The sequence below is a fragment of the Leptodactylus fuscus genome, chromosome 5, assembly GCF_031893055.1.
Source record: "Leptodactylus fuscus isolate aLepFus1 chromosome 5, aLepFus1.hap2, whole genome shotgun sequence".
Classification (NCBI taxonomy): Eukaryota; Metazoa; Chordata; class Amphibia; order Anura; family Leptodactylidae; genus Leptodactylus; species Leptodactylus fuscus.
The window spans coordinates 199798535-199818660 of record NC_134269.1 but is presented as its reverse complement, the minus strand read 5'-3'; the positions used below and the strand labels follow the sequence as shown (position 1 = coordinate 199818660).

The window sequence follows — 20126 nt, the reverse complement described above, 5'->3', positions numbered from 1 at the left end:
AAGAAAGAAGATTTTACAGCAGTAAAGACTGATGAGTATGTGAGGTGGGAATACCGCTTTAAGACAGCAGCAAAATCAGAGGAAGCAAAACAAATAGTTGCAAAAATCCTAGCAGCAGTAGCACTTTAGTGCTAAAACCGCATCCGATGCATAATAATGCACTAGTATGCGGTTACACTTCTGCATCTCCTACAGGAGTTAGAACATCCAGAAGCCGACGGTCAGGACTCTCCAAAATCTCTGCCATGGTTTCTTGCCCCATCAACCCAAGAGCGTCCTCCCAGCCAAGACATTCTGTAAAATTGAAAGGACCCGCCGAGACACTTAAGCCAGTATTTTATTTGTATTACGATTTAGCATAACTTATCTTTCACTTGCACAATACTGCCTCAAATATGAGGCATTCATGTGAAATGTACAACAGACTCCCAAACTTCTATACAGTATAAAACAGGGTTGTTGTGTCGAGGAACAAAAAAAAATAAAAATAAAAAGGGTCTACACGTGTCAAGATGTAAAGCAAAATGGAGAATGGATAAAGGGATTGAAAAAAAAAAAATGAAATCAATATGGTAAAGAAATTACATAAAGAGTACTGCCAAAACACAGTAGAACATTTGACATTTGAACATATCAGCTCAGGACATCCCTGTGGAAATCGGCTCCCAAGCTACTATTCAACTTGTACTATTTTTTTTTTATTTTTTTCATTTATTATTTTCTTCTTTACTGCTTGTCTTCTTTCTGCTCAGGATTTTGTTGTTGTTGTTCACTAGTTCCGGAACCCTCTCTCTCTGACGCCATCTGCAAAATAAAACAAAAATTAACAATTGTAATAAATACTTTAGGGAAATCATCAATCCCTCAACAAAAGTTTGATTACTGAGATATTGAGGCACACGTTGCACCTATAGCACCGACCCATGCCTTGACTGCAAAACCTCAGCCCAGTTTCCTGGGGTGACTTAGAATGGAAGTCTTCTGTAGTTCCTACCTGGTATAGGTTTCCATTTTTTCACCAGGACCTCTGACAGGTCCTTGTGCTAGTCAGGCCATTTAAGGGTAAGTTCACACAGGGTGAACCGTATCAAACTCAAAATCCTGACCAAAAAGACGGCTCCCATTGAAATCAATGGGAGTCGGTCAGTTCCTTTTTTTCCGTGAGCAGTTTGTTCCAGCTCCTGGAAAAAGAAGCGAAATGCCCATTCTTTCAGGACGTTTCGCCTCATGATTCAGCCTGAAGACACTCCTGACTAGGCCCATTCATTGGGCCTAATCCAGAGCGGAGTGCGCGACTGGATGCCGGTGCTATCGGATGCCAGCTACCTGTATTTTGGTCTAGAACCTGAGGTGGCCTCCGCCTCAGGTTCCAGACCAAAAAACCCTGTGTGAACTTACCCTAAGGTGTATAAAACATCAGCCTTAATGAATTTAGTGCTATGGTGCTGCACTGAAGAACATACTAGGTTTAAAGAGGACCTTTCACCCATTTGGGCACAGGCAGTTCTATATACTGCTGTAAACCTGACAGTATGCTGAATTCAGCACACTGTCAGCTTTCCCAATCTGTGCCCCGGGTAAAGCGCTATCGGTCCCGGTACGGTAGTTCTTTACAGTCAGAAGGGCGTTCCTGACAGTCAGGTACGTCCTTCTCCACAGCAGCGCCTATAGCGCTGTACAGTGTGAGCGGGGAGGAACGTCCCCTCCCTCTGCTCACAGTGCTCGTCCATAGACGAGTATTATCAGGAGGGGGGCGTTCCTCCCCGCTCACACTGTACAGCGCGATAGGCGCTGCTGTGGAGAAGGACGTTCCTGACTGACTGTCAGGAACGCCCTTCTGACTGTAAAGAGCTACAGTACCAGGACCAATAGCTCTTTACCTGGGGCACAGATCGGGAAAGCAGACAGTGCACGGAATTCCGTGCACTATCGGCTTTCCAGCAGTATATAGAACTGCCTGTGCCCCAAACCATGAAAGGTCCTCTTTAAGGATAGGTCATCAATTAAAGATCCACAGCAAATCAATACCCCAAACCCCCAGGGATCAGCTGTATCAGCAGCATCGGAGATCCCCAAGGCCATGTGATGTCACATTCATTGGTCACAAGGCCTGATCATAACAGTCCCATTCATGTCGATGAAAAGCACTGTAATACCAAGCACTAACACTGAACAAGTCTATGGTGTTTGCTTGGCAAGTACTGAAGGGGCTTCAGCGATCACATGAACGGCTAACCAAGGGTCTGGGTGTTGCACCCATGCTGATCTTTAACTCATTACTTTCCTTAAAGGTAAGGCCACTGCAGAAACACAGCTTTCTACTTCAGATTTTGCAGCTTTTGGTTCCACAACATGGGCTTTTATCTAAAGCTAGATTATTTTAACATGGAAAATCCCTGTGAGCACTGGGTCACTGAGGACCTTTCAGCTCCTTTAGCAGTATGTATTAAACACCACTAGAAAGCTGAGTGCGCTGAATTTAGTGCCGTGTCCGCTTGGCCGGTCTGCACCCTGATGCCGGAGAGATCGGTGCTATTAGTTTCAGCACCAGTATCCCTGTACTGTCAGAAGGGTCAGCCTTACAGAGGAGTATCATTGCCAGGCTGTACTTTTCCATAACCATAGAAGACACTTCGCTATAAGGCCAACACGTCTGACAAGGAGAGATAATCAGTGCCTGAAACTAATGGAATAGATATCTTGGGCACCCGGGGCACATACCTGCAAACCTGAAAGTGCGCCAGATTTAGTAAACTCAGTTTTCTATTGGTATATAATATTCTTAAAGTCAGAGGACAAGAAAGATCCTCTTTAAGAGCTTTATTGGCACCGAAACAATTCTTGCAAACCAAGTCATCTGCATTCCCAGTATGAAACATCAAGTTTCATGTTACATTCAGTGAACCAATACAGGCACGTACCAAGGCCAACTTAGGCCGTATCTACCGCTAAATACTTGTGGAATGAATGCAGGAGAGAACCAAGGCCACATCAATAACTAAAAATCGAGATGTGACCCCCACATTACCTTTTTGTATGCCAGTTCAAATAACTTCAGAGACGCTTGCTGAAGAGAGGACGCGGCTTGTTTGATGCTTTCACCAGTTTCGGAATCTTTTCTTGCCAGCAGTTCCTTTACTTTGCTGATCTCCTCCCTGAGCTTATTACACTGAGGAAATATAATGCAGCAAGTATAAGATCACGTGTAAACGACATCATCGATTGATCCTTCCCCTGCAATAAAACAAGCACATACCTCCTCTTCTGGCAGCTGACTCTTGAATTCCTCCATCTTGGATTCTGTATCGTGGATAATACCTTCTGCATTGTTCACGGCTTCAACACGTTCCTAGAATAGGGAAAAGAAAACTCTTTTAATTTAAACTGGGAGAAGACTTAAATTTCAGCAGTTAACCCCTTGAAGACATGGGCATTTATAATTTCATCAGCAGCAACCCCCAACCTCATTCAATGTAGAATTAGGAGATGTTTATTTGTGCACAAGCTGTAGATTTTATTGGCATCGTTGTATTATCATTGTATATCATTATCATTCTCTTCAGCAATAGCAGATGGCCAGTCAGTTCATCATCTTATTTGACAAAAGAGTTAAAGCAGTTCTTAACCCTTAACTACTGTCATGGTGGCTATCATACACCACTACCACAGACATATCATTATGATAGAAACCAAGGGTTAATTCAGAAATAGTCAAAAGGCCGTGGTACTCCAGCACATGAACTCCTAAATGACAGGTAGGCATAGACTAAATCCCCTACCTTTCGCCTTCTATCCTCCTCTGCATACTTTTCAGCGTTTTTCACCATATTTTCAATGTCATCCTTGCTAAGTCCGCCTGAAGACTGGATAACAACTAGGAAAAGAAATTTAAAAAATTGGATTATTCATAAATCATCCATTTACAATCATCCACACTGTCAATCACCTAAGGAGATAATGTATTGCTTCTTACTGTTCTTACTCATAGCCGTGTAATAGTACGACACTTTCATGCCCTAAACTCAGACGTGTCTGTGGCACGAGTTCCAGCATGTGGCTAAACTACAGTCAGGACCAGAGATTAGCCCCTTCTGTTCCTCTGATCCCCTAAGATTGCTCCAAGGAGTTGCAAGGGCACCCAGGGGACAAGCAGTGACAACCTGGCTACTTTTCGCAATACATTGTATTGAGGAAGGTCTCAATTTCCTTCCCCTATATTAAAGGGAGCCCAACACACACACACACACACACACACACACAATTTTCTTCTAGGTAACACGTAGGAATAGCCTTAAGAAAAGCTATTCTTCTCCTACCTTTCGTCATCTTCTCCATGCCGCCGTTCGCCTACAATCACGGTTTCTCTCAGTATGTAAATGATCTCTCTCACAGCACTGGGGGCGGGCCCCAGCGCTCAGACAGCACTAGGGGGAATTCCTCAATGCTGCGAGAGTATTGTAAGCGGCCATTTTCTCATGGCCTGTGGGCATGCACAGTCTGCTCTGCCCAAGGCCTAGAAGTTACAAGCCACTGCCGGAAGAAGAGGATGCTGCTGAATAAGATGGAGGCGGCACTGGAGAGAGTTCTCTTGCAGCATTGGGGACATCCCCAGTGCTGTTTGAGCACTGGGGCCCGCCCCAGAGAGAGCCAATTTGCATACCAAGAGAAACCGGGATTGTAGGCGAACGGCGGCACAGAAAGGACGACGAAAGGTAAGAGAAGAATAGCCTTTCTTCAGGCTATTCCGGTGTGTTACTTGTGTGAGTGTGATAGTAATTTAAAAGTAATAAAATTTCCAGCAGACAAAAGTCTGCTGAGAACAAACCTTCAGGAGATTTCTCATCTCACCCACCCAAGTAGTCTGGGTGAGATGTCCACCCCCTCCATTACCTGACCAGCCATCGGCTTACAGTTGACAAAAGTGGCAAACCTAGCATCTACTTATTCTGATGCGGTTTTAGGAAATCTACACACACTAAGAACAACTCTACAATACCAAGATAAAAACTAAAGACATACTCTGCTGCTCGCGGCCAGTTCCTTTGTCTTTTGCAGATACATGTACAATTCCATTGGCATCGATATCAAAAGTAACTTCTATCTGAGGTACGCCACGAGGTGCTGGTGGAATTCCTACCTAAAAGTTAAAAAATAAATAAAAAAAAAAAATGTATATATTTTGTTAGGAGGAAATATTACATACATATTTTTTTTTAACATTTGCTTGCAACGCATGTGCTCTGCGCAGATAAAGCCAGGTAGGGTGCACTTTGCATTTGACGTTACATGTCCTGTCCAATGCAACGTTCATGCACTGGAGAGGAATCCAGGACTCCTCTCTGAAAGATTAAGATTTACCAAAAAAAAAAAAAAAGACACCTGCTAAGAGTAAAACAGATCTAACCATGGACTTACTAATGTAAACTGTCCGAGAAGCTTGTTGTCGGCAGCCATTTCTCTTTCACCTTGGCAGACTTTAATTTCCACCTGGGTCTGACCATCAGCAGCAGTGGAAAAAACCTAGAAGAGCGAATAAAATACAGATTTTTTTTTTTTGTTTGTTTGTTTAAGAAAATGTAAACGGAAACCCACAAATTGCAAGTTAAAGCAGCTGACAATTGGAATAACCACTCTACATCTCAAACACACATTATAGTGAATCTCCAGTTATAAAATAACTTTTTCTAAATGAATAGCGCAAGTGAAAAAAGTAACATATCTTCATCTAGATTTTCCACTTTTCAGGCACCATCGATGAAGCAGATGTGCTAGTTTGTGTTATTAACGCTGCTAGGTTGTAGGTAAGAGGCTACTAGTACACAGACAATTAACCAACAACCTCATATTCCACCGCTCCCTTCTCCACAGAGCTCTGTGTGATGCTCTAGGGTCTTCTCCCCATTTGGGTCATGTGAGCTCAGGGCGAGCCCCTGAGCATAACCTGGCTTTCAGTTCTGTCTAGGGCTTCTCCCTCCCCTCCACAGCCTCATCCTCCACTCTTCATAGACTAATATGTAGAAATTGACACAAAGAGTGGAGAAGGAAATTTCTTTAATATACCTGTACTATTTGTTCATGCAAAGAGGTTTATAACTGGAGAAATGCATTATTAAAATCAAGTCAATTAATAAGTTCTATATTTTCTAACATGTAGCCATTATAGAATTTGATATTTCTGCAATACCATAGATCGTACTGTATTATCTGAACCCAGTCCAAAGACATGCCAGAATCATCTGCAGCTATATTACCTGGCTCTTCTTGGTTGGAATTGTAGTGTTTCTGCCAATCAGCTTTGTGAAGACGCCACCTAGTGTTTCAATTCCAAGAGACAGGGGGGTGACATCCAACAAGAGAACATCCGTAACGTCTCCAGCCAACACGCCACCCTGAATTGCAGCACCAATGGCAACGGCTTCATCGGGATTAACAGCTTTGCTTGGAGCGCGGCCAAACAAGTCTTGGACAGTTTGCTGAACCTACAAAGATCACAAACACACAAAAACAGTGAATAGTAGAGACTAGAGAAAGGGATTACGAGAAGCAAGGTCTCTTCTACCTCATTAATGAATAGAAGTACATGCACTTCCGTTATAAACTAAGAGAAGAGAAGCCGAACGAGAGACTCATGCATATGGAGAACGAGGCCCAATCTACACAGAAGAGTCTGTAGGTTTTGAGAACTGGTGCAGGTCACAATGGTTGATAAAGAAGCAACAAAGCCATTTAAAAGGGAAATAGGGAATTACCTTTGGCATCCTGGTCATTCCACCAACTAAGAGCACTTCTCCAATGTCACTCTTGCTAACTTCAGCATCTTGCATGGCTTTCTGGCTTGGGGCGATCGTTCTTTTAATCAGATCACCAACGATTCCCTCAAACTGGGCACGTGTCAACTTCATATTCAAGTGTTTGGGCCCAGAAGCATCCATAGTAAGGTATGGCAGGTTTATATCAGTCTACAACATGAAAAATAAATAAATAAAATAATAATAATAATCATCATCATCATAGTAAATAATAATAATATAATATGTGAAATGCAAACATTTTGGGTTCATTTTTAATAAACACTTGACAGTCATCATGCTAATGAACTGCCTACAATAATAAATTATTTTGGATGTTTGCTCCTCAATCACGGCCACACAGCTGAACGGATTTGCCTGCAGTTTCAAACATACATACATTGGGACCTGGATTGAAACATAGGCTACTTACTTTGCCGGTACATGCCCGGGCTGCACGGCCCCTAATGATGAATCGCCATTCGGGCTAAACTGAAGGACCCAAGATGACATCATCCCAGGTCCTTGAACTGGAGCCCGATTGGCTGGCGCTGCTGTGTGGGCAAAGCTATCTGTCCAACTGCAAGCTGAAGAAAATGGCGACGCACACACGCTTGCGAGAGGAGCGCACATGAAGCGTTAGTGAGAACAGGAGCAGAGCTGCAGCCTTAGTGTACATCCGCCCGAGGAGTGTATTAGCTGGACATTTTCGCTAAGTACATTGCCGAACAAGGGGAAAACTGCAGCCCGGCACAGTATACCCCTCATACGCTGGGACCTCCATACCCTGGCATAGGTGGTGATGTAGCAGGGCCAACACGCAAGGTAGCAGAGTGGAGGGGGCTGGGGCAGCAGTGACGCAGGTGGAAACGGGGGGCAGGGGCGCAGAAAGTAACATGAAAATATGAAAGTCCACCCACCTGCACAGAGGAGGAGAGCTCACATTTTGCTTTTTCAGCAGCTTCTCTGACTCTTTGAAGAGCCATGTTGTCCTTTAATAGATCTACTCCAGTCTAGGGAACAGAAAATTAGGAAAAAAAAATAAATAAACTTCATCAACAATGTAAAAATACACAAATAATAAGCATGATCGACATTAAAAGGGGTTTACTGGGACTTGCTCAGACCTACCCTTAGGCTAGGTTATCAATTAAACACAGGAGTCTGACACCAGGGCCCCCAGCCGATCAGCCTTTTAGTACTTGGGTGCTCAGTATCTCAGCTTAGCCCATTCAATTAAATAGGACTGAGCGGTGTTCAGTGAGCGCCACTTCCAACAGCTGATCCATGGGGGTCACGGGTGTCAGAAATCAAAAGATCTTCCATTAATCTACCTAAAAAAATAGGTCATCAATTTTAAAGTCCCAGAAACCAACTTTAACATGGGAGCAAGCATATTATTTCGCCAATGCATAAGGAGATGTTTCATCTAATACAACAAACCTCTCTTTTGAACTGCTTTACAATATGTTGCAACAAAGCTTGATCAAAATCTTCGCCTCCAAGGAAAGTATCACCATTGGTGGATTTCACTTCAAACACGCCTTTCTGAATCTCCAGGATGGAAATATCAAACGTACCACCTCCGAGATCATACACTGCAATGCTAGAAGTGCAATATACATATATTAGCTATTTTGTAGACAAGAGCACTACATACAGCAAGTGCTTTCTATTCGCTATAGTTCTAGTATTTCAGAAATACAGGTATAAGATTCACTTACACTTTATCATCAGACTTATCCAAACCATAAGCAAGAGCAGCAGCGGTTGGTTCATTAATAACCCTCAACACATTGAGTCCAGAGATCTGTCCGGCATCTTTTGTTGCCTAGAAATAAATACATTGGCATCAATTAAATGTGGTCTAATCACCGATTGTAAAGTACCGTATATACTCGAGTATAAGCCCCTCCCCTTCCCCTGCACCTACTGCACCCAAAAACTTCAACCATTTTAATTTTTGAAATTCTCCAGTAGCTGCTGCATTTCCCCCCTCGGCTTATACTCGAGTCAATAAGTTTTCCCAGGTGTTTGTGGTAAAATTAGGGGCCTCGGCTTATACTCGAGTATATACGGTATCTTCCCATTTTATAGATTTATGGCATAATCACAGTACAGGCTGTAAATGTCCAATAGTTGCAGGTCTCACCACTCAAGAGTCTGTAGTCGATGTCGGGGGAAATCACAGCGTTTTATAGTAACTGCAAAGTGGATGGGATTCTTGAGAAAAAACTGGTAAAAACCGCAGCAGGGACATGTCACGATTTCCAAAACCAGTGCGTTTTAGGAAATCGCAACATGTCAATTATCTCTAAGGAAACGCTGGTGGTTTTCCCATAGATATAATTGTTACAGAAAGTCTGCAGAAGAAAACTCCGCAAACTTTCTGTTTAAAGCGCTGTGGGAAGAACCGTGATGCGTTGCCACCGTGGTTTTTCCTGCAGCACTTTGTAGCTGTGGGTCGTCCCATGGGGCCTTACCCTAAGGCTAGTTGCCCACTGTGTGTACGCCACCGGCCATGCTTCTATGGGCCCCATTCATGCATTCACTTAGGACTGTTGGCCTGCAAACTGATCCATGTAATACATGGTTGTAGATGGACCGACAGAAATGAATGGGTTAGACCTGGTTCATATCTGCCTTCAGTATTCCGTTGGTGGGGTCCCCATGCAGACTAGGAATACTGAACACACTGGTGAGTGGTGAGCTTCTGAAAGCACACAGACCCCATAGACTATAATGAGGTCAGTGTATTCTCTGCACGAGCTGTGGAGAGAGTTTTAAGTATTTTTCTCTCTCCACATGACTCGTGCAGACACCGCACAGAAAACACATGGACCACATTATAGTCTATTGAGTCCGTGTGCCTTCATAAGCTCACCGCTTGTTAATGTGTTCGGTCCTCTGTTCGGGGGTCCCCCATGTGGACTCCCCGAACAGAATATTGAGTGCAGATGTGAACCAGGCTTTAGTGTGCCATCCAGGAAAAACCCAAATAGCACTCTGACCTACCCCACAGTCATCTGCAAGAAAACAAAATAAAAACCGCATTTATACAGCTTAGATTAACATGCTGCATTCTTCAATGCAGTTTTTTGGTAACATTTCTTGCCTAGTATGTGGTTGAGATTGCAAAATTGCAAGATTGTAAAAATGCAGCTTTTTTTCTGCCGCGTTTCCACAACCTCGACCACAACCTGGAAACGTTTCAATCCTTGTTTCTTCGCCGAGTAGCCCTGATCAGTACAGGATACGAACCCTGGCTATATACGATTTCTTACCTGCCGTTGGGAGTCATTAAAATATGCAGGAACGGTGATAACTGCGTTCTTTGCAGCGTGACCCAGATAGCTTTCTAAATGAAGAAATATAAAAGTTAAAACCCATTTTTGAAGGTTCAGAAAACCGTATTTGCAAAGCAAGTGGAAGGAGTTAATGCCACACAAATAGCCCTGAGCAAATACCTGCAGTCTCTTTCATTTTCATAAGAACAAATGCCCCAATCTGACTGGGAGAGTAGAGCTTGCCATGCGCTTCAACCCAGGCGTCCCCATTTGAGGCACGGACAATCTTGAAGGGAACGTTTTTACTAAAAAAATTAAAATAAATAAATCAGTTCCTATACTATATTCGCTAATCCACTGTTCTATTCTATTTCTCAACAGTGCAGGAACATTAGTATCGATCAGATATTAAACTTCTACGTACATATCTTTTTGGACTTCAGAATCGTCAAATCGTCGGCCGATGAGACGCTTTGTGGCGTAGAAAGTGTTGTTGGGATTGGTAACGGCCTGGCGTTTTGCAGGCATTCCTACCAAGCGTTCCCCATCTGCAGAGAAGGCGACGACAGACGGAGTGGTCCTGGCACCTTCTGCATTCTCCAGAACCTGCAAAGCAAGATATCCATCAGGTATCAGCACACAAATCTACACCCCAGAGGGAGAAGATTTATCTTCCATTCTACTTCTCTGTTTGCAAGGTCAACTTATCGGATCCCTAACCTCAGACGATTTATAATGTTCTGGCAACATTAGAGACATTAGTATTTTAATATCATTTATTAACAGATTGAAGCTCCTTCCTAAAAATCCAGTGCCGAAGTCCACTTCCGTTACTTTTGAATTCTTTGCCTTTGGAGAAAGGGGGAGGAGTCAATTTAAAAAGGCATATCTTAGGCATTATAAAACAGAAAAATGCGTTCCAAGTCAAAAGATGAGGTTCTATTTTATTTGCATTCTTTCCATCCATATCAGATGGAAACAGTCAGGATTGAAAGCAGTTGCCCCTAAGGGCTAGTTCACACAGGGATAGGCGCCGTGCATTTTGGTCCTGATTTTGACGCGGGAAGCCACGTCAGAATGGGACTAAAATGTGCCTTCCGTGACTGACGCGGCTTCCCGCTCCAGCATAGGCCCAAATGAATGGGCCTAGTCCGGAGGGTGCTGTCGTGAGGCGGACAACGGGGCTGAATCAGCTGCGGAATCAGTCTGAAGAAAGGGCAGCTCACTTCTTTTTTCTGCGAGCGGGAACAAACCGCTCACGGAAAAAAGGAAGCTAGCGGTCTACATAGATCTCTATTGTGCGGGATCGGATTCTGAAGTGGTTCGGCGCCAAAATCCGCCCCCTCTTGCCCAGTTTGAACGAGCCCTAACATTTTACCTGCTTTATCAGAGTCCATACATGCCATCCTCTAGTGAGTGAAGCAAGGGTCAGGGGATAATCATACACATTAGGGAGTGTGCGTGCCTACATAGGCGTACAGAGACTTACAAGTCATTCCTGCTCCGCTAGGGATTCTGGGTAAAAAAATATGCAAATTATTCTCCAGGATGTAATTAGAAGAACAGTGCCCCTCCCTAATGTGTATGATTATCCCCTGACCCTGGTCTATAGTCTCTCACTCTGCCAAATCAGTATCCCTGCGCTATGCTGAGGAGGCCCAATAGACCAAAACAGCACTGTCCATAGCTGGGAATCTGTTACTTTTGGAATAGAAATACAAATTTGGCAATTAAATCCGCATCATATTAGTAGGCTTATTAACTGAGTCATGCATGATGTTAAGGATGCTGCCCTCTAGAGGGCGGCATACAGAGTGCACTGTTCTCCTAATTACATCCTGAAGCATAGAGTTGAGTGAAGCAAGGCAAAGAAACAGAAGTGGAGCCAAGAGGAGGTCAGGAAAGGAACCGAAATCAGTTAACTGTATATTATAATATACAGTCAGAAATTCTGCCAGAACGTCAAGATGGTTTGAAAGGTTTGGTACATTTTAAAACTGTTCTTAAAGACACTTTCACACCAGAGGGTATAAGCCAGGCCCTCGTAAAAAGCATAAAGTACAATATTAATCACTGAAACAATAGTAAGAGTGCAAGTAACAGCATCACAATCTGCTGCTCCTATATTCATTACATAAATCACTTTTCAAGGGAAAGCAAGCTGGACGATAGGCCAACACTGTTACCTTTCCTCCTTCACCAACCATATGCACCATCACTGAGAACAGCATATGGTAGTGACAGGCGCTGCTTGCAGAATTCGGTCTATTATGTGTGTTGTGTAGCTTCTGACAAGTTTACACTTTATTAGATACAATACTTGTGGTTACAAATTCCATGAAACAGTCCATCAGCAACTCCTATAATGCACTTTTACCTTTGCTTGTTTTCCTTCCATAACAGCGACGCAAGAATTGGTTGTTCCCAAATCGATTCCAATGACTGCACCCTTAATGGCCTCAGAGCTGTAAATCAAAGAAAAAGGTGTTGGGTCCGAGCATAGATAATGCACAAGTCATAGTACAGATTCAACAAACCTGTGTACAATGAAAGGAAAACCAATACAAAATGAACAGACTGTAATGCTTAGTGCTTTGTCTGAAGCAAGGATAGACATTGGCCAGCGGCACACTGACCTTCTCCCAGGATAATACTGCATATCGGCCATATTTTCTTGACTAGACTCACAGTATCATTGGCATCTATGCCGCTGAGAGTCACTGCCGTTGTCACATCATGATTAGGGTCATGTGGTGAAGCAGTGACACAGCGTCATATCCATCCAGGATACTGTGAGTCCAAGTATAATCTTCAGTAAGGCCTGATTCACATCTGCGTTTGGTATTCCACTCAGGGAGTCTGCTTGGGGACCCACCAAATGGAATACCCAACACATTGACAAGCGGTGAGCTTATGAAAGCACACGGACCCCATAGACTATAATGGGGTCCATGTGTTTTCCGCACTGAACATGCGGAGAGAAAAGTATTTCATGAAGTACTTTCCTCTCCACATGACTCGTGCGGACTCCCCGGACAGAATAGGTAGCATTCTGATGAAGTGTAAGCATACTATAAAGAATACAGATAATGAAACACTTACGCATAGTTCCTCTTTGATGCTCCTCTGAGCAACTCTTCACTGATGCCATTAAAACCCTACAAGAAGAAAAAAAGACATTGTAAATTAGAGTATTTAGAATCACCCAGGGACAAGCAGTCTTAGACATTCCACTGTTACCCCAGTAATTCTAGGTTCACATTAGTATTTAGGACAGAAATCCTATCCGCTTAAATACTGGTTACCTGCAGACCCCATAGACTAACAGGGGCCGCCAGGTTTCCTGCTTGCAGGACTTCTCTCCGCCTAGCAGAATGGAGGACAGAGTCCCCGAACCCCATCTTGAAGAAGCCATCACCTGTACATATAACTGTAATAACTGGGGTACAATGAATGGAAGCATGGGTACTGAGTCAGGGCTCGTTCACATCTGCGTCGCCCTCTCCGTACTGCAGGTTTCCGTTTTCTGCCCAAAACAGAGGCAGGAGACGGAAACCTGCAGGAGTCTCTCTCACCCATTCATTTGAATGGGTGAGAGAGATGTCCGACCGTGAGCGGCGGTGAGCGTTTTGCGCTCTCCGCCGTGAAACCGGGTTTTATAATCCGGACACAGAGTCGGACATGCAGTACTCTGTGTCCGGATAAAAAAATCCGGTTTCACGGCGGAGAGCATAAAACGCTCATGGCCGGACCCGGTCTGTGCTTTCCGTCTTCTGGCATGCAGAAGACGGAAAGCACAGAACGGAAAGAAGAACGCAGGTGTGAACCTAGCGTCAGAAAGAAAAAGTTACAGCTATTAAATATCAGGATTATTTATTTTAAATTATATACAATTATCAATAGTTTGTTACATATTTACTTTTATACCAAGTCAATTACTGTTCTATGTAATTGGCCTAGGGCTACACCGCGACTTTAACCGCGACTGCTGTTACCATGCGATTCCTGTACTAACGTTAGTGAATGGGGTCACGCTGCGACCACGGTTTCTAGTCTCAAAGGCTACTCATTTTTTTGCAAACAGAAGTGGTGAAATCATTGGGAGCTGCTCAGGAAGCCGGAAGAAAGGGCTCCCGGAAAAAAAGCGAGATGCTCATTCTTCAGGCAGAGTCGTCTCATGATTCGGCCTGAAGACACTCCCTCCTCCCGACTAGGCTCATTCATTGGGCCTAATCCGTAGTGGACTGTGCGGCTGGATGCCGATGCAGTGCACAGGCTTTCAGTCGCGGCTACCTGGTTCTGGTCCAAAAATCACCGTGTGAACTAACCCTCAGGGATCTATGATTGTATAATGTGAGTCATGGACAAAGTCAACATGTAGTCCTAGCCTTAGAGAGCTGACAAAAGCAATTAGGAAATCTGAACAGGAGTCTAATTTGGGCTGTGAAAAAAAAAAAAAAGTCGAAGAGAGAGTCTGTAGTGTCGGCTATGGACTCCATAGCTCTGACTACCACCCCCATTTATTGTTAAAATAGAGGTCTTGAGCTTCCCCCTTTTTTCCCTTCCATTCAGTCACTTGGGGATTCAGCGGGGACTGTTTTTTCATTCTCCTGGTCATAGTGCCATTTTTTTATTTTGCAGGGACACAAAGTCCTGCATGTAGGCCTTTGTGTCCATGCAAAAAAATAACGGTTTCCAAGCAGAGTGGACACCGGCGGTCACCTTTATAAACCCATTCAAATGAATAGGTTTTAAAACCGACGGCCGGTAAGCCATCCCCTGTCCAGTTTCCCCAGGGTTTAGGTTGGAAATACCGCAGACAGACAGCGGCGGTAGTGTGAACCCAGCCTAAGGGAGATTGTCAGGAGTTTCAGAGGTCAGACGGTCACTAGTCTAGCTGTGGACACCTATTCAGTAGATAGGAGAATGACCTGTTACTACTAGAATAAACATTTAATTCTAGTGGCAAGACACTTGGAATAACCCACACCCCACTTATACGAATAGCAAGAATGTGCCTGAGGCAAGACAAAAGCCTTCCCAGAAGTCTAACTGTATGCATGCAACCAGGTTATATAACATACATAGATTATATAGTTAGCCAAGCTGGCAGCATACTTTTATGTTGTAGAAAACTTACCGGACCCCATTATAGTCTATGGGGTCTGCAGGTAACTGCCGTTTTAGCAGGCGGGCCCTCTGTCATACAGCATAAGAGAACAATGTAAAGCATAGGGCAAGTGTGAGCTGTAGTTGTGCTTCTTAGATAGTAAGCTCTTGTGAGCAGGGCCCTCAAATGGGGGTTTAATTCATAACTGTAAGGCATCTTTTTGTCTGTATATGAGCCCCAGGAGTTGTAAAGAGCTGTAGAATATATATATATATATATATATATATATATATATATATATATATATATATATATTTATTTTTTTAATTTATATACTGCCACAGTAGTTTAGCACCTGTTCACATGGGGATGTGCAGTCTGAACATATATATATATACACACACATACACACACAGACACATACAGTATAGTACCAACATAGTCTACATATTTATATTTTAATTATACAAGCGCATAGACGTCTATAGAGAGGCTTTAGCGAACCACAATGTCACTGTCCTTTAGTTGTACCTGCCGCTTCCCAATAGAAAGAAGCCATATTGTGGGTGGAGCCAATACACATCCAATCCGTTCTTCTGCAATGACATCAGAGAGGATATCGCACAGGAATGTGAACATCAGATCAACCCACAAGATGGCGGCCCCCACTGCCTACAAGACATACATTTAGCCTGAATATATGATCCTTACTAGAAGATACCAGATGATACAGTTGCAGATTATATTCTATTCTAGTTAACGTGACAACCTACAACTAGCTACATGTAATCCATAGCTCTGCATCTACAATGTCATCATGTCTATTTATCATTTAATATGATGATATACATACATTACATAATATATATAATTATTATTAATACACACACACCACAAACCCTATAATGTTCTAATAGACAGAAATTAATTCTAATATCCACAATAGCAATCAAGTCTTTCTAGATGACTGACCTTACTAATAAGTGACAGACAATAAATCATTCTTGTACGTGAATATACAACATGTCCCTTCCATAGACAAGTCAGCAAGAGAAGGATTAATGAAAGTCAAGAGACAGTCCAGTCCTATCCCATTCATCCCCCCCTCTAGGCAGGATGGTGCAATCCCATGACGTTTTATGTAACCTTGCAGTGTGGAGCCGAGGCCAGTCCATTACACCACAAGGGAGGGGGGGGGGGGGGGGGGGTACAAAGCAGTACTAATATAGGACTCTATAGACATGAACGAGCACTGGTTTCCTATGAGAGCACCGGTACAGTATAATAGACAGACATGACAGCGGCCGTAGCCTCTCCATAGCGCCAGTCACATGTCAATGCTGCGCTAACAGCACACCTACCTTGCGGGCTTCGCCCCGTGGCACGCAGGACAGAAGGCGGCTGACGGATCTACTTGCGCTCAGCATGATGCGGTGACTGTGACGAGGGACGCGGTGACACGGAGACAAGGCAGCGACAGAAAGACGCCGGTCACACTGCGCACTTCTAGAAGTATCCGAACCACGTGGGAGGGACCGCAAAGTTCACGGGGAGAGGGGGAAGTCACTCAGGCCCCGCCTTGTGCTCCGCTCCCAGTGCCTGTCCGCCAGGGGACCTTATCACACAGCAATACGGCCCGTATGGAGAATACGAAGGATTGAATAGGTTCTGCGGGAAGGACGTGATGAGTGTCACTAATATTATCCCCGTAGTGAGGGCTAGTGCGGGCTGAAGGGGGAGAAGTGTCATCAGGCATCACCGAGGGCAGCTACTTTGGGTCCTGAACAAGACCGCGCTGTCAAGGTCATCGGGGACAGGAAGTGAAAAGTTTTCCGTGCGTGGTGTGGAGCGTGCCAGGGATAGAGGGTGGTGGAGGGTGCCAGGGATAGGGGGCGCCGAGGGTGCCAGGGATAGCTGGTGTGGAGGGTGCCAGGGATAAAGGGTGCCAGGGATAGGTGGTGTGGAGGGTGCCAGGGATAGGGGGCGCCGAGGGTGCCAGGGATAGAGGGTGGTGGAGGGTGCCAGGGATAGGGGGCGCCGAGGGTGCCAGGGATAGCTGGTGTGGAGGGTGCCAGGGATAGGGGGCGCCGAGGGATAGAGGGTGGTGGAGGGTGCCAGGGATAGCTGGTGTGGAGGGTGCCAGGGATAAAGGGTGCCAGGGATAGAGGGTGGTGGAGGGTGCCAGGGATAGCTGGTGCTGAGGGTGCCAGGGATAGGGGGCGCCGAGGGTGCCAGGGATAGCTGGTGTGGAGGGTGCCAGGGATAGCTGGTGAAGTGCCTGCTCATGGACTGCGGGGCACGGCGAGCCTGACCGTCCTGTGTAGACAGTGTCATATAATAAGTGTCATTAATCACATGTGGCCAGTCCTGAGCTCCGTCATTGTGGGGCACTAGGGCCACATTCACATTTTATACAACAGTAAAGGACGCAATGAATTCAGGATTTACAAGGACAATAACTGATCGCCGTGACTGATACATCTCTTGGTTTTGCTTCAAACATTGTATTAAAAAGCTGTTTAAAACCTGTGTGTGTGTGTGAATATGTCCTTATTTCATAGATGAGAACTCACTGAGACAAAAGACTGTGCCACTCCTGTGCGGTGGTTTATATAAGGGAATGATGCAATGAGCAGTAACCCAGGAGACGTCACATGCCTGGCCCTGTAGTGTGTACTTGTACTTACACATCTCCTCTCTAGTTACTTCTTATTATATCAATTCCTCAGCCCCAAGAAATTCTGTTTTATTCATAAAGATAAAACGTCATAGTAAGAAATTAGAAGATAAAATAATCCCTGGTGGGACTATTAAAGGATTATTTTATCTTCTAATGTCTTAATATAAAACAACTGAATTTGTTGAAGTTTATATATTATATTTTACTACTTTATATAATACAATTATGGACTTCGGCTTTGATAAAGCAGCACTTAAAGGGATCCTATCATTGGATACACTTTTTTTTCTGACTAACACATAGGGATAGCCTTAAGAAAGTCTATTCTTCTCCTACCTTTAGATGTCTTCTCCGTGCCACCGCTCGTTAGATATCCTGGTTTTCTTCAGTATGCAAATGAGTTCTCTCGCAGCACTGGGGGCGTCCCCAATGCTGCGAGAGACATCTCCAGCGACGCCTCTATCTTCTTCCATCTTGGGTTTCAATCTTCTAGGTATGCGCAGTCGGCTCTGCCATCAGGCCTCAGGCAGAGCCGACTGCGCAGTAAGATGTGCAAGTGGCCATTTTATTGTGGCCATGGGCATGTGCAGTCGGCTCTGCCTGAGGCCCGATGGCAGAAGATATTCACACTATTAAAGGCAAGCCACCAAATGGAATAGATATCAATAGAATATAAAGCATAACTTTGAATAAATTAAGTTAAAATACCAATATTAATAACTATAAATACCAACATACAGTGCGGGGATAGGGAGCAAGTGGACCAGTATATCCTTACTAATATTATATGTTTGTGAGTTTGGATGTTTGTTCCTCAATCACGCTATGTTTTCTGAAATTTCACCCACCGCTACATATTGGCCAGGAAGGATACATAGGCTACTTTAAAAGTGGGTCACTCACCCCAAATCGCCACCGCACCCGTCCAAAGTTGTCCCCAGCTCTGCTCTCAGCCCTGCCATGACGTCAGCGCAGTAACTTACACGACACTCCAATTGGTCCATGCCAGTGTGTGGGTGGTATAGAGAGCCAGCACCGCGGCCCATAGGCTTGCGGTGCAATGTGGGCGTGGCCTGCGTCCGCGCACAGTCTGCATAAGATGGAGGCTGCCGGCATGTGGCAACCACCGCTGACAAGCCGGCCGGCCTCACATTTACTCATGCTGGTGCAGCAGCATCGGCACACTCTGGAGCTGAGGGCGCCTGCCCGTATGTAACGAGCGGCGCAGAAGAAGGCGGCCGCACGCACATCTCCTCTGGCCGGCGTATGAAGCAGCCGAGCTGGCAGCCCTAAGCTGGGCAGCCGCACGTACCCAGCTACTGTGCGGACGGAAGCACACACGACACTCCGCACACATGCCGGCTAATGTGTTGGCCGCACACCTCCGCAGCCTTGGCATGGTAAGTGTAGACGGAGCTGGGGTTGGCGGGCAGAGACGTAGCTAGGGGGGAGGGTGTCGGAGAAGGAGCTGGGGGGTCGGAGAAGAAGCTGGGGGGGGGGGCTGGGGCGGTTGGAGATGGAGCTGGGGACGGGGGGTTGGAGAGGGAGCTGGCCGAGTCCACAGGAGGGGGGCCAGCAGCCGGGGGTCTCGCTGGTGTGGGAGGGGCCCACGCCGGGCGCAAGGAAAGGGGCGTGGGGGACCACGGCCTGCGCTGCAGGTGGTTCGCGCAAAGGTCAGGGGGACACGGACGAAGTCGCGGGTATAGCTAGTAATCAATATATTACACAGGCACGGCAGCCTCCAAGAAAATAAACCGTTTCAACTCACCAGTTGAAGTGAAGTTGTAAAAAGATATGGTGGTCGCCTGTAGAAATGAACTGGACCACTCCAAAAGGTTTGACCAAATAGGCAGAGGCCATCTATATAAATCAGAGTAGAGGGAGGTTGCAGGATATCCCACAGCCCATGTCATTGTGTACAAAGGAAGAATCAGGCGGCTCTCTCTCTCTTGAGTCTCTCCGCGCTCTTTGAGAAGATTTGCCATGTGAGTACCTTTGATATCAGACATCTTTCACGTACTCTCTTCTCCAGAGGGACGTCCTCCCCTTTCCACAAATATATGGTCAGATAAATGAGTAAGCAGTTGTGCCCCGCACAATGGCAGATCATGTGGTCCCGAGCGGCCAAGTCATTGACATGTATTGCTTACTGTGAAACTCAACATAAGCTTTTGATGTTCTGGTACCACACTCCGGCCCTCTTACTTAAATACCCCCAGCCCCAGTATCCCCACAAGCTATTGGAGATGTCTCTCAGGGGA

At 45.1% G+C, this 20126-nt stretch overlaps 1 protein-coding gene across 1 annotated transcript; it reads right to left on the bottom strand.

Moving 5' to 3' along the window:
• Positions 1 to 319: 319 nt before the first annotated feature.
• Positions 320 to 16735, bottom strand: HSPA9 (heat shock protein family A (Hsp70) member 9). The gene is made up of 17 exons (XM_075274995.1): positions 16547 to 16735; positions 13178 to 13233; positions 12453 to 12540; positions 10500 to 10681; positions 10256 to 10380; positions 10073 to 10146; positions 8513 to 8619; positions 8232 to 8394; positions 7709 to 7801; positions 6750 to 6959; positions 6252 to 6479; positions 5416 to 5520; positions 5020 to 5137; positions 3780 to 3874; positions 3257 to 3349; positions 3029 to 3169; positions 320 to 804 (listed from the first exon to the last, which is right to left on the bottom strand). The coding sequence occupies exons 1-17, from the start codon at positions 16610 to 16612 to the stop codon at positions 727 to 729; spliced, it is 2022 nt and encodes a 673-aa protein (XP_075131096.1). The 5' UTR covers positions 16613 to 16735; the 3' UTR covers positions 320 to 726.
• Positions 16736 to 20126: the final 3391 nt, after the last annotated feature.